This window comes from Balaenoptera ricei, chromosome 15 (genome assembly GCF_028023285.1).
Source record: "Balaenoptera ricei isolate mBalRic1 chromosome 15, mBalRic1.hap2, whole genome shotgun sequence".
NCBI classification, from domain to species: domain Eukaryota; kingdom Metazoa; phylum Chordata; class Mammalia; order Artiodactyla; family Balaenopteridae; genus Balaenoptera; species Balaenoptera ricei.
The window spans coordinates 81896203-81911270 of NC_082653.1; the positions used below are offsets into that span (position 1 = coordinate 81896203).

The 15068-nt window shown below is 49.9% G+C and overlaps 1 protein-coding gene and 1 non-coding gene across 4 annotated transcripts in view; both read right to left on the minus strand.

Annotated features, from left to right (window-relative positions):
* Positions 1–9057, minus strand: part of COL26A1 (collagen type XXVI alpha 1 chain) — a 176835-nt gene extending 167778 nt beyond the window's left edge. For all 3 annotated transcript variants that reach the window (XM_059897711.1, XM_059897712.1, XM_059897710.1), the window contains exon 1: positions 8741–9057. In XM_059897711.1, coding sequence (XP_059753694.1) covers positions 8741–8898 — 158 coding nt within the window. In that variant the 5' untranslated portion in view covers positions 8899–9057. The remainder of the gene's footprint in view (positions 1–8740) is intronic.
* Positions 4329–4401, minus strand: TRNAG-CCC (transfer RNA glycine (anticodon CCC)). The gene has a single exon. It is a non-coding gene; the product is annotated as a tRNA-Gly (tRNA).
* Positions 9058–15068: the final 6011 nt, after the last annotated feature.

Genomic DNA, 15068 nt, shown 5'->3' on the forward strand with positions numbered 1-15068 from the left:
ACTCCAGGGTGGCACAGGGTGCGGGCACCCAATCCCAACACTCTCTGAGCCCACACCCAGGCTCTGGCCAGAGGCAGAGGGTGGCAGCGGGCACTGGGCGTGTGGAGAGGGGGAGGCCAGGTGGACCTGGGGTGCCAGAGGGGTGGGGAGTGAGTAGCGGAGAACCCGCCCCAGGGAGGCAGTAGGAGGTGGTGAGAGGTGGGTCATGGTCAAAGCTGAGGATCAAGTTCCTGGTGCCCCATGGTCCCATCGGACTTCACTTACAAAGCACACGTTTAAGAATAAGAGTATCGGGGCTTCCCTGGTGGCGCAGTGGTTGAGAGTCTGCCTGCCAATGCAGGGGACACGGGTTCGAGCCCTGGTCTGGGAGGATCCCACATGCCGCGGAGCAACTGGGCCCGTGAGCCACAACTACTGAGCCTGCGCGTCTGGAGCCTGTGCTCCGCAACAAGAGAGGCCACGATAGTGAGAGGCCCGCGCACCGCGATGAAGAGTGGCCCCCGCTTGCCACAACTAGAGAAAGCCCTCGCACAGAAACGAAGACCCAACACAGCCAAAAATAAATAAATAAATTAATTAAATTAAATTTAAAAAAAAAAAAAAAGAATAAGAGTATCGAGAATTTGGAGATGGTGAGCGCAAAGCATTAAACTCCAAGCATGGACCCTGCTGAGCGTTGCGCCCTGGCCTCTGCACTCTGCACTGGTCAAATGGCCCTGCCTGGGAAGCCGGGGGTGGGGATGGGGAGGCTGGACCAGGAAGAACGGGGAGGAAATAGCGCGGTCCAGCACTGTCATGATAGCAGGGGTCAGACCCTTTCCAAAACTGACTCCCAGAGAATTTCTCAACGGAAAACCATAAGCAGTCGCATGTTCTGAAATCCATCCCACCATTTCTTAGAATAGTCTGAAAATGGGTAAATACCCTAACGTCAGGCCAGAATACAGCTGTGTTTCTAAAAGAACAGGAGCAAGTCCCTGGGAGCCACCCTGAAGCCTCCTTTCCCAAAGCTCCCCATCATCTCCGAAAGGGGTCTTCACATCCACGGAGAGTATGTGACCCGTGCCACTGGGGCTGCAAAGTGACCCCCCGTAGGACCCACATCCGCTCTGGATTCAGGGCTTTGGTGGGTCCTTGGTGGATGCGATCCGGTTCACTCCACACCACCGGCAGAGCCCGACTCCATTCTGGGCTGGGTCGCAAACAGGCGGGCGATGTCCCACCTGGCGCTCACTGTCTCACGGGGGACATGGCAGGGAGGACACGGGAAGGGAACATCTGGACACAGTGTAGCTCTGTCACCACGATGCAGCCTTTTTTGACCGTGGACATCTGGGGAAAGGCTGTCCAACTTTTGAGGATTCAGGGTACACGTGTCCTTGCTCCATCCCCAAGACTCACTCCACATCCCCCCAGAACTGCCTTAAACCTGGGCGAGAGGAGCCCCATCCTGGGCGCTGAGGTTTCAAGGACCCCAATCTGGCCCCTCTCCAGCCACACCCCACCGCACAGGGCGAGGAGACCATGGGGCCGAGGGGACGTGACCCTCCAGAGACCACAGCCCCCCTCATGGAGCAAAGGTGGGTACCCAGGGGCCTGGAACTCCCTCCCCAAACAGCTGGGCACACTCAAGCAGGAGGTATGGCCAAGTGGCAGTTGTCAGGGTAAGGAGAGGGGCTTCTGGGCTGGACTAGAGTGTCCACGGGGTGTGGGTGAGGCCTGACCAGGGCCGGGTATCTGGAGGGACAAGGAGGGAAGGGGAAGGTGGCTCTTCCTGCACCACCAAGTTCCCACACAAAATTCATGGAGGCAAGACTTCTAAACCTGAGCCTCGACCCCCACCCCCAGGTCATGGGGAGGGGGTGTTTGTCAAGGTCAATGACAGAATTTATTTTATTTAACAGTCCGTAAGCTTGAATTATATCTTTTAAATATTTAGACATACAATGTGTGGGCTTCCCTCTGTACCCTTGCCCCAGACCCCTCAAATGTGAGGAGTGGGTCGGGCTGGCAGGTGGTATAGGGCAGGGAAGGCCGCTCTCATCCCCACAAGGCTATTTTGACCCAGCATCATTGAAGTGTCATCTTCAAATGTATCCCAAGAAAAACCTGCTGATGGGAATACAAAATGGTGTAACTTCTATGGCGGGAAATTTGACACTATCTGGCAGAATTACGCATGCATTTACCTTTTCACTCAGAAAATCCGCTTTAAAAAAATGCATCCTAAAGATTCATTTGCAAAAATATGAAATGAATAACTCACAAGGCTATTTAATATGGCATTACACGTGACACAAAAGGTTAGAACAACACGATGTCTATCAGTAGGGGACTTGCTGAAAAAACTACAGTCATTGGCACCACCGAGAACTACATAGCTACAAAAATGAATACAGGAGGGAATTCCCTGGAGGTCCAGTTGTTAGGACTCAGCTCTTTCCCTTCAGGGGCCCGGGTTAGATCCCTGGTCGGGGAACTAAGATCTCGCAAGCCGCAGGGCATGGCCAAGAAAAAAAAAAAAAAATGAATGCAGGAGATGAACATTCTGGTGATGGCTGGACAACCCTCTGAATGTATTTAATACCACCAAACTGTACACTTAAAGATGGTTAAGATGGTAAGCTTTACGTGTATTTTAACCACAAATTTTTAAATCGTGAAAAACAAAATGAATGCAGAAGCTATCTATGCCCTGATCTAGAGCAATCCCCACAGTACAAAGTGAAACAAAAAAAGCCAAGTGCAGAACAGTGTAACTAGTACACCACCTCTGCATAAGAAAAAAAGGAAGGGATAAACAACAAGGTTCTACTGTATAGCACAGGGAACTATATTCAGTATCCTGTGATAAACCACCATGGAAAAGATTATAAAAAAGAATTATGTATATGTATACATATATATGAATCACTGTGCTGTACAGCAGAAATTAACACATTGTAAGTAAACTAAACTTCAATAATTTTTTTTAAAAAAAGAAGGAAGACACACTCACACACTTACATTTGCAAAATGAAACAATGGAAAGATAAATCAAAAATGAATTCAAAACATGATTCCCTACAAATAGTAGATAAGCGGGAAATTATTTATGCAAGTATTCCAGTAATTAAATGAAAAAGAAATGTCAGAATTAGAACAGGACCGTTTTGTAACCCTTAATGAAATAATGACCTAGGCAGTGATCATCAACAACTGTTAACATCAGAAGAGGAGAGATGACAAGATGTTGTGTGATTCCTGATATGATTCTTAATGGAAGAATGCTACACAACTATAGAGGTAATTTTGCCCAAACAAATAATAATAATAAGGAGGAGGAGAAGGAACCAAAATCTAATCGAGCCTCCCTATCCAATTCCAATTTTCTGGACACACTGAGGACAGGGGAACACGTTAACAGGCACCAGGAGGATATAATCAAACAAATCCTGAACAAGGAAAATGCTATCAAAGCCTAGTTTCTTCGAAATAAATTGCAAAGTAAAGAGAGCAAAGAAGGAGGGAACCTATAGGCAGTGGTATTCTGGTGAAGGTTTGACACCCAGCTCTCCAGGAAAAAAAAGTCATGCCCTCCCATATTAGTCAGCTCAGTCTTTCATAACAAAACGCCAGAGACTGGGTGACTTAGGCACCAGACATTTACTTCTCAGATCTGGAGGTTGGGAAGTCCAAGATCAAGGCTGATTTAGTTCCTGGTGAGGACCATCTTTTTGGCTTGCACACAGCAGAGTTCTCTCTGTGTATTCACATGGGAAGGAGAGAGAGAGAAAGAGAGAGAAGGCACTCTGGTCTCTCTTCCTCTTCTTATAAGGACACAAATCCCATCATGGGGACCCCACCTTCATGATTTCATCTAAACCTTCATCTTCATAATTACCTCCCAAAGGCCCCACCTCTAAATACCATCACATTGAGAGTCAGGGCTTCAACATATGAGTTGTGGGATGGAGGGAACATAAGCATTCAATCCATAACACCTCCTGATATGATATAACACGATCCACTGGACCAACTATAAAGCGTTCTTGTCCTCCCCCACCACCATCAAAAAAAAAAAGATCCTAAATCTAATCAAACATTTACACCTAATCTCTAACATAGAAGAGATACAGGGCATAGAGAATCCAATTATTTACACCACTGGGAAGCAGTCAGCCAAATCTAGAACCTGGGATTCTACAGGACAACTGGCCTTCTTCACCAAGTCAATGGCAGGGGGAAAAGCCTTCTTTTATTAGTTTTTTAAAAGTATTTATTTGTTTGGCTGCGCCGGGTCTTAGTTGAGGCACACAGGATCTTTAGTTGCAGCATGTGATATCTAGTTCCCTGACCAGGGATCGAACCCAGGCCCCCTGCATTGGGAGTGCAGAGTCTTAACCACTGGACTACCAGGGAGGTCCCTGGAAATGCTTTCTTTTTTTTTTTTTTAATTTATTTATTTATTTATGGCTGTGTTAGGTCTTCATTTCTGTGCGAGGGCTTTCTCTAGTTGTGGCAAGCGGGGGCCACTCTTCATTGCGGTGCGCGGGTCTCTCACTATCGCGGCCTCTCTTGTTGTGGAGCACAGGCTCCAGACGCGCAGGCTCAGCAATTGTGGCTCACGGGCCCAGCTGCTCCGTGGCATGTGGGATCTTCCCAGACCAGGGCTCGAACCCGTGTCCCCTGCATTGGCAGGCAGACTCTCAACCACTGCGCCACCAGGGAAGCCCGAAATGCTTTCTTTTAAAGGAGAGGATTCTCCCACAATGAAAAAGACTAAAGAGACACAACAAGAGACACAATGAAAAAGACTAAAGAGACACAGGAAGTTGAAAGTCAAAAAGCAGTGAAGACGGCTGGGCCGTGGGGAGCTTCCCCCTGCCACCACTTGCCAGAACAGACAATTCTAAAGCGTCTAAGAATTCCTCATTTGAACTTGGCTTTCCAGGTCACTGTGAAGGTATTACTCATCAAGGTTAGAGGATAGGACCTACTTATTTAACCATCCGTTAGCTTGATTCATAACCTGTAGATAGATATTCAGCCCTATAGTATGTGGTCTCTCTTTGTTCTCATGCCTCGGGTCCTGTACAGAAGGAATAGGTTTATGGAATGCGTGCCACTCTTCAGGGGAGAAGCAAAAAGCAACTCTGTCCCTCATCCCCTGCCCCACGAACACGCCCTCTGGGTGTATTCATTCCTTCCCCTGCTTAAAATCCAGGCAGGTCCCACCACTCTTCTGGTTTCTCTTAGAAGAACATTCCCACTCCAAGAATTAATATTAACTTTTATCCAAATTAAAACCTCTCCATCAACAGCTGGGAGATGTGCACCCCAGATGGGGTGCGGGGCCCCCTTTCTGGTTCTCACTCCTCGTGTCCGGATGACTCGCTGCTATGTTGGACCCTTTAGGGTTGGATACAGAGATGAGGAGTAGACAACAGACAAGACTTCTAATCACCATCTGTGAAAGGGAGGGAGGGAATGATCAGGGGAGGGAGGCGAGGAGAAGAGTGAGATATACATCCATTAAAGAGTTTCACCAATGTGTTATCCTTATACTGGCAAGTTCTTCTGGGAAGAACAGGGCTGGGCAGCTGAGAGGCTCCATCCTTGTGCAACCCTGCCGGTCAATTAATGTTACATTTCCCTTTAGCTTTTATTTGGCATCCGAACAGCACTGTGGATGACAAAAGTCATGAGTGGCCCAAACACAGGGCTGCAAGATTCTACTGGAAACAGGCCTCTAAGGAATTGGGGTCCTCTTCTTTTTGCCAAAATAGCTTCATCAGAGGGGCCCACCCTGGGCTTATGATGGAGGTGACCAGAGCAGAGCATCCCTGGGCAAAGCAAGATGTCCCCAGCACGTGTTAGACACAGACACCCAGCCCAGGAAGGTAGGTACAGGTACACACACATACACACACACACATACACACACATACATAGAAAGGAGAACACAAACTGCCAACAGGAGCAACAACCATGAAATAAGACTATTTGTCAAGAAACAGCCCTGTAGCCCTGCCCATCAGCTGAAACCAAGCCACTGTAAACACATGTATAGAGCCAAGCAGAGGCCAAAGCTGTGAAGAGCCCTGTGCCAAACGCCGTCCCCAAGGCTTCTGCTTCTGGAGCGAATAAGACACAGGAACATGTGACACCAGGCCAGCTCCAGCCCATAACTCGCCCAGACCCGAATCAGGTGCCTGCAGTGCCCACACAGGGCTTTGCATGGAAGGGCTCAGTTACGGTCCAGAACACCCATCTCAAGCATCTGGAACCCGCCCCAAGTCCTTAACACCCCCCAATATCCTATTCAGAAATCCATTTTCCACAAATTCATCCAGATCCTCCCTGAACCTAATTATACCTTCTCCTTGCTCCCATCCTGGTAGAAAGAGTTCTGGAAGATTACATTTGTTTGGGCCTTTTTTTATTTGTGCTAAAACTATCCTTTCCAAGTGTCTCTGGAGGTCCCCAAGTTCCAGCCCACCAAACGCCAGAACCCCTGTCCCCATTCACTGGCTCCCTTCATGGACTTCCCCTCTGGCCCCTCTCTGCATGCAGAGTCCAGGCTGCCGGAGCCTCCCCCCACCCCACCCCCACTCCCAGCCCCCAACACACACACACTTTTGAATTACAAAAGTAATACATGAATGTACCCTCCTTGTAAAACATGCAAACAAAACACAAGCAGAGGGAGTTCCCTGGTGGCGCAGTGGTTAAGAATCCGCCTGCCAATGCAGGGGACACGGGTTCGAGCCCTGGTCCGGGAAGATCCCACATGCCGCGGAGCAACTAAGTCCGTGTGCCACAACTACTGAGCCTGCGCTCTAGAGCCTGCAAGCCACAACTACTGAGCCCACGTGCCACAACTACTGAAGCCCGCACGCCAAGAGCCTGTGCTCCACAAGAGAAGCCACTGCAATGACAAGCCAGCACACTGCAACAAAGAGTAGCCCCCGCTCAATGCAACTAGAGAAAGCCCGCGCACAGCAAAGAAGACCCAACGCAGCCAAAAAATAAATAAATAAATTTATAAGGAAAAAAAAGACACAAGTAGACAGGGAAAAAATGGGAGTCCTCTTTCACTCTCTCCCCTAGTCCAGCCCCAGGTCTCTCCCTATAGGTAACTGCCAAAAATGGTTTCCTACCAACTTTTTTTCTGGATATATATATATATATATATATATATATATATATCTAGACATAGATCAATTTTTTTCATAAGTGAGATCATGCTAGACATATCATTCTGCGATTTGAGAAGCTTAGTTTTTAAAATATGTTCCTATGGAAGTGTGCAGAGTCCACACTACTGTGGGTGTTTGGAGAGTAATACTAATAGGAGCCTTGGAGAAGTACTTCCAAAGAAAATGAAGGAAATAAAATTGCATGCAAAATTTTCCTGAAGCACTTTAAATGCTCTTCTGAGAACGGCCTTATCCAGCCATTAAGTGTACCACTCTTCTCAACACAAAACACCCCTGTCTCCTTGATGCAAGACGCTGCCAGAATTCATCTTGGTAGCCCTCCCTGGCTTGGTAAACACCATGGAGGACAGAAGAACTGGGACCTGTCTCTTGCCTTGCTCCATAAACGATAAGCAGAGTGGTGCCATGGAAAGCACAGGATTTGGAGAAAGAAGACAAGAGGTGAGTCCTGAGTTGCCACCGAATTTGGGGACCTCTCTCTGAGCCTCAGTTTCCTCCGTTAAAGGAAAGATAATAGCTAACCCTGGGGTGGTTTTAGGATCAAAAGAGGTGGATGCTACCAATGCAGGTTGTGTGTTCTAGAAGGCTGTTACAGCCGTGTGAGTCGTAGTTACTATTAAATGGGAAAAGCTAAATTCGAATGAGTTACGCAGACGAGGGATTTGGCAACTTTTACTTGAGTACTTAACGCGTTTTCTGGGGGAATTCAACCACGGATTGAGAAGTTGCTGCCCTAACCGTCCTGGGGTGCCCAGGGCGCCACCTGCCGGCGGAGGAGGAGGCCGCGGGTGGGTCCGGGCACCGCGGGCTCCGTGACCCTGCTCCCTCTGCGACCCCACCACGGACTCATGCGGTCGGAGCCGGCTCCAAGTTCCCAGGTGGCTGGGGAGACGCAAACGAGGCTCCTCCGCGGGCCCAGCCCCGAAGACCGGACGGAATCGCCCCTCCGGTGTCCCTGGCGGCCGGCGTGAGAGTAGGGGGCCCGGATGCAAGGCCTTGGCATCGCGGGAACCTGCTCCGAACACAAAGCCTCGGCCGCGCAGGTGAGCTCGGCGGAGCCACGTGAGCCGGTAAACGTCCAGGAACTGAGCCACCGAGCCCCAGCCAGCCACGGTCACCCCTTCGCGCGCCCCCGCCGCAGGTCTGAGCCACCTCCACCCGGATTCGGGAGCCGAAGAGGCGAAGGTTGGGAGAGCAAGGAAAGGAAGGGGGGGTGGGCGCGGCCAGAGACCACCGCAGTCCCAGCCCAGCACCTTCAGTCTCTCCGCCCCGAGCCCCCTGCCCCCACTGTCTGTGCCCCGATCACCCCGCGACCCCAGCCCCCCAGTCCTCGACCGCCCCACGCCCCCAGCCCCCAATCCCACCTTCCCAAGCCCCAAACCCCGCCCCCGCGCCCCCAGCCCCAGACCGCCCCGAGACCCGGCAGCCCGCGCCCCCAACCCCCAATCCCAAGATCCCAAGCCCCAAACCCCACCTGCCCGCGCCCCCAGCCCCGGGCTGCCGCGCGCCCCCAGGTCCTGCCGCCCCCAGCTACTCACCGGCGGCTCCCGTAGCCGCTGCCGGGAGAGCCGGGGCCCTGCTCAGGGTAGCCGCGCTGCTGCAGGGCTGCGGCCGGGAAGGGGTAGAGGAAGCCGGCGGCCAGCGCCGACCCGCAGAGGCAGCAGCACGCCCAGGGCAGAAGCAGAGCCAGCTTCATCTTGCGCGGCCGCCCGCGGGGACCCGGAGTCCCGGGCGGGAGGACAGTCGGGAGCGCACCGACGGCCGGACCGAACCCGCGGCCCCCGCCGGGAGCCGAGCGAGCGCGCCGGTGAGCGAGCGGAGCCCAGGTCCGAGCTGGAAATGTCTGGGGGGCGCCCACGCCTCTCAGGGCCGCCTTTTCAAATTCGGCGAGGTGGGCTCTGCGCCGTCAAAGGGGGCGTGGGGCTTTCTCATTAACCCTCGGCGGTCCGGGGCCGAGGAGGCGGCAGTGGCTGCAGAGCTGGGGTTCCTCCTCCGCTGGGGGTCCGGGGAGCCGCGCGCCCCGAAAGCCACATCTTGTGCCTGGGTCCCCAAACACACACTCTTTAGAACCTTCCCAACCAAACCCTCTTCGGGTCGCAAGTGCGTACGGAGCACCCACTCTGTGCCTGACAAGTTCACCTGGGCAATGTTGTTTAATCCCTACAGCACTGCTCTCTATATAAGGTGGTGCCGTTCCCATTTTTCAGAGGTACAAACTGAGGCTCAAAAAAGTTAAGCAGAAAAAATACACACTCCTTGTCCAAGGCTCTTTTGACCAAACCATTGCACACCCAGACTTCCCCAGAATCCTATCCCCCTTTCACCTCCAGCCTCTACCTTGCCAGCTGTCTCTCTAAGCTGAGAAGCAGCTGGGAAGGAAGGAAGCATTTGATGTGGGGTGAGAAGCTGTCCCTAGACTCACAGATTCATGAGGCATCGTATCTGGGAAGGACCTGGGGGAAGATGTAATACAATCCCACCTTTTACAGATGGGAAGGCTGGGTCTCAGATCGCACACTGAGCCCAAGGCCAGCCTGGCCCCAAGTTGGTCTTTTCTGGACCGCAGGATCCCCATAGGGCTTGTACCCAGCACAAAGCAGGGGGAACCTGAAATCCACCCTGTGCCCCACTCCCCCAGGGAGAAAGTCTTTTTCTAATTCTCCCCAGAGCAACCAAGGGTTGGCAGAGGTCCTGAGGCCAGCTCTGTCCCTGCTAACAGTGGGGAGCTCCTAGTCCTGTAAAATGCCAGTAGGACTGGAGAGAAGCCATCAAGTATGGAAGTGCTCCGTCGACTGCAACCCATTTTGTAAAAGAACTGTGGGATTGTTCTTAAAGGAAGAACCGGAAGATGCTGTTGAAAATGTGGAGGGAAAGGGCCGCTCCCAGGGCTTTTGTCCTCTTGCTTACATATCCCAATATGTATCCATATGTACATTTCTCCTATGTACCCTCTTGAGTACAAATACCAAGATATCATCTCCAACCCCCTTTATCCTCTCCCCAAACCACCCATTCAATTCCCTCAAATCCTACCTGGGCCTTTTATTTCTTTTTTTTTTTTTTTTTTTGGCCACTAGGCATGCAGAATCTTAGTGGGATCTTAGTTCCCCCACCAGGGATTGAACCCTCGCCCCCTGCAGTGGAAGGGTGGAGTCTTAACCACTGGACTGCGGTCCCCTGCCTGGGCCTTTTAAATGGAACTTCCACACTTCCCAAGTCCAGAATTTCCATCTAGGAATCGGGATGAACAGAGCCCATCTCAGAGTGGACAGACCCCTAATGGGAAACGTCACTTGCACCTAGGACCACTTCCTTCACCTTGCCCTCCATCCTTTTCTCAAGGCCTAAACGATTTGGAGAATTTGGGTTATCAGGGGATTTTCAGTGCCTCCCCCAAAAGGAATCTGAACTGTGTTCCTTGGGCTGTTTTCCAACACCCAATAAATGATGAGGTCATCCTCCCCCCCCCCGCCCCCCGCCAGGAATTTGTTAAGCATCTGTCTTCCTCCTTTCCCTCCTTTACTTGCATAGTGAGATCTTAAAGACCAGAGGAATTCCATGTTGCTGTAAATCGGCTTTATGCTGTAGACAATAAGGGAACAAGAATTTAGTTTTTATCTTAAATTCATTTTTCCAGTGCCATGGGCTGCACCCAAGCTAGAGGGACCAAGGACAGGAAAGGATACCACTATTCCGTAACTGCAGGATTCTTTTAGGATGAAAAGCTTTAGGAAAAGAATTAATACATCCCAGAAACTTCAGGACTAAGGCAGGTCTAGTCTGGTCCTCTGTTTCACTTCTAGGACAAAAAGTTCATTCTGGCCCTGTGAACATGTACTGAGAAACTTCTGCGTGTCCAGCACTGTCCTGGTGCAGTGAACACTCTTAGAGAAGCAAATAACATGGTTCTCACCCTCAGGATGCTTACACTATTCTTTAGGAAGCGTTAAAATGGGCTTTTTTTTTTTTTTCCTTCAAAAGCCAGCAGGGGGACTTCCCTGGTGATCCAGCGGTTAAGAATCCGCCTTCCAGTGCAGGGGACGCGGGTTCAATCCCTGGCCGGGGAACTAAGATCCCACATGCTGCGGGGCAACTAAGCCTGAACGCCACAACTAGAGAGCCCACGCGCCGCAACTACTGAGCCCTTGTGCTGTGGAGCCCCTGCCACAACTAGAGAGAAGCCTGTGTGCCGCAACGAAAGATCCTGCATGCCATAACCAAGACCCGAAGCAGCCAAAAATAAATAAAATTTTTAAAAAGCCAGCAGGCAGTCTGGAGAAACACTCTGCAAACAAGAGGAGGTTCCATTTAGAGGGCAAGGGATTAAAAAGACAAAGACGCAGAAAATCAAGAAATGTGATATCACACAAACCACCCAGACGCAGAAGCCCCAGGTCTGCTCCTGGTGCCCCTGTTGACTTGCTGGGCGACCTGGAGTAAACCCCTTCCCTCTCCGCTCCTCCCCAACATCTTCATTTGTAAAATGAAGAGTGGACTGGCTTGTCTCTGAAGACCTTTCCAGTTCTGGCCTTCTATAATTCACTTTCCCTTCATCCTCCACTTCTATCACCAAGGCAGCTGTGGATAAACCCAACCCTAGCAAGCCATCACTCTTGTAGGCAAGATTTCCAGCGGCAGCAGCCCCGTAAGGGGGGCCATGGGAGCCGAGAAGAATGCAGAAGGATTCTGTGGTATCACATTCTAACCCCTCCCTCACCCCCAGAGGACATCAGGTAGTAGAGTCCAACTCCAACCGGTACCAGCTGTGTGACCTTGGACAAGTTACCTAACCTCTCTGAGCTTCTTCATCCATAAAATCAGAATAATAGCTGTACCTAATGTATGGGTTTGCTAAAACAATTCAATGAATTATTCACACAAAGTGCTTGGAATCATGTGCCTGACACATTGTAATGCTCCATAAATGTTAATGATTATTATTTGCAGAGCTTTGGTGAAGGATAAAACTGAAGAATGGCTCCCTTTTCAAAGCCCCAAGCAGGCTCATACCCAGGAGCGCTTGGAGCTTTCTCAGGAGACTCTGGAGCCCCGGGATAAACCTGGTACATCTTTCTCTGTGGTCAACAATTTAAAATGAAACTTTATTTTAAAACAAATAAGGGAATAGTATTGAATAGAATGCGCCATTTGCATTATTTTTCAAGATAAAACATACTTGTGAGTGGCGGCAAAAGCGGGAAAGTTTGAGCAGTCCCGAACTAAAGGGCGTACTGGTGCCCTCAGAAGGTCCAGTGCCTCCTCAAACGTCAGCCACCCCGGCTGGCCTCTGATCCAAACTCCACATGAGTATTGGTCTCTGTATTTCTATACTGTGCCCGCGGCACTCACCAAATACATGCTAAAGCCCCAGGAGAGACAGAAGCCACTGTTCCCAAGAGCCCAAGAAATCAAGCATTGAAGCCTTGGAGTTGGGACCGGGGTCATAGTTCTGGCTCCCTCCTCCTCTCTTCCTTGGTGATCTTCAGGCATCATACAGCGTGCCCCCACCCCCAAACCTCGATAAAATGGAAACTGGACAAATGAGGGTCAGCAGGGCGCCACTGAGCCCTTAGCTCCTCGACCTCTCACCACAACTCTGACACAGACAATCAGGGTTCTCAGAATCTCCCCATTTTTCATATAAGGAGATGAGAGAAGTGATCTGTCTGCGATCTTGTGCTCTCTCCCCCGTCTGTAAGTTCAAAAGCGCCTTAGAAACAGGGTTGTTTGTACAAAGAGGGATCAGATTTCTTGGTGGAGGTAGACAAACCCCCCAACAGACACACACTAGAGAAGTGGGCTCCTCCGCAACTATGTTTCCAGGCCTTTCTGATAAGAAAATATCAGTCAGCATCCTCTTGGGCAGACAAAAAGCAGATCTTCGCTTCTGCTGAAGTCAGCAGAGAGACCAACTGAACGGAGAAGTAAATACTCATCAAGCTGAAGCCAAGGTAAATATTGACCTTCTGGCATGATAAACCCTCCTGTTAATCTAAAACAGAAATCTCCCCCTCCCCCGTGAGTACCCTTATAGGACATGGATCCTGCAATTCTCCCAGAAGTTCAGGGAAGCAATAGTAGGGACAGCCTGGTTTTCATACTGATCTCTCTAACAGCACATCCTCCCAGCTGTTCCAGATCCCAGGCCAGCACAGGAATGGGCTGGATTGACTCAACATAGCAGGACAGTTGCAACAAAGGGCCTTCTTTGTTTTGCTCCAAGATTTCTGTACTTGGCCAGGGGCAAAATATGAGCAGAATGTGGATATAATGGAAGATGCCGACTCTGAATTTTCTTCTTTACCTGGACACCCGCAAAATTCCACCCAGCCCTATAAAAGGGAACACTTCCTTGCTCAGCATACCTGTTTCCCTAAACTTTGGCAGTGAAATAGACGTTCAGAAGACAGCAAATTAAGACAAATACTTCATGCATCTGGGTCTTTTTTGCATTAACATTCAAGTATGGCTTTAGCAAGTTGACTGTCTCTGTCTTCTCTTGTAAAAAATAAAGAAATGATGACACAGACACACACAAAAAAAGTAGACAGCAAATTAGATGGCTACCACCATAGTCATCACACACACACATAGCCAAACACAAATTTGGAAGGGAAAATGAAGTATTAAAAGCAAAACCTAAAAAACGCTAAAAACATGGAGTCTGCCCAACTGCCAATGCCAAAAGCCCAACTCAAACGTGGTGATAAGAAGTTTGACTGCTGACTAATGCAACCACAGCTAAACAAATGCTTCCCTAAGAACTTAATGAGATTACTGGGAAAAATGAAGAAAGGGGATGTCTTTGTCTGGCTGGCTGCTATAACAGAATCCCATAGATGAGGGGGCTTAAAAACAACAGAAATTTATTTCTCACACTTCAGGAGACTAGAAGTCCAAGATCAAGGTGCCAGCAGATTCGTAGCCAGGTGAGGATTTGCTTCCTCATTCACAGAGAGCTGTTTTCTCACTGTGTCCTCACATGGTGGAAGGCACAAGGGAGCTCTCTGGGGTCTCTTTTATAAGGGCACTAATCTCACTCAGGAGGGCTCCACCCTCATGACCTAATAACCTCCCAATAACCCCACCTCCTAATACCAAAACCTTGGAGGTTAGGATCTCAACATATGCATCTGGGGGGAACACAAACATTCAGTCCATTACAGCTATAAAATAAAGAAGAGGCAACACCTGGGGAGTGTTGGCTTAACAAGCTTTATCCTCGCACAGGCATGAAGATGTAGGGGGTTTAGACACAATGAACCCATGTCAACGATAGCCCTCCCTAGCTGCCCCTAGCTGGGGGTCTGTGGTGGGGGCTCTGCTTAGAGCTCCCCACCCTGGTTCGCCATACCCCCTCCACTGCCCAGTTCTGCAGTTCAGCACTTGGGGCTCCTACATGAGAGCTTGTTGGTAAAACAAACCAACTGTGAGTGAAAAGGAGAGCCATCAGGGCAGGTAAGTAACAAGAGAGACGTTGGGCTTAGAAAAGGAAAGGGAAAAAAAAAACCATGCAGGAAAAAAGAATTAAACTTGTTCTCTGAGCCACAGGGATGAATTGGGGGCCAGTGGATGGAAGATGTCAGCTGAATATAAGGAAGAACTTTGAAATAGGTTGTCCACAGTTGGATTTAGCTGCATGGTGGGTCGAGGGGTGAGTTCCCCATCACTAGCGGGATCCAGCCAGAGAGTGGGGTAGCACCTAGTAGAAACATTATAATTAAGCAGAAAGCACTACCTATGGCCCTGAGACCATGATTCTTGAACCTCAGAGGCAAGAAAGGGATTTAATTAACTGTAGAATTTTCCCTGAACAGGCATGAATAAGTATGGTAGACTTTACCAGTGCTCACCAACATCTGGATC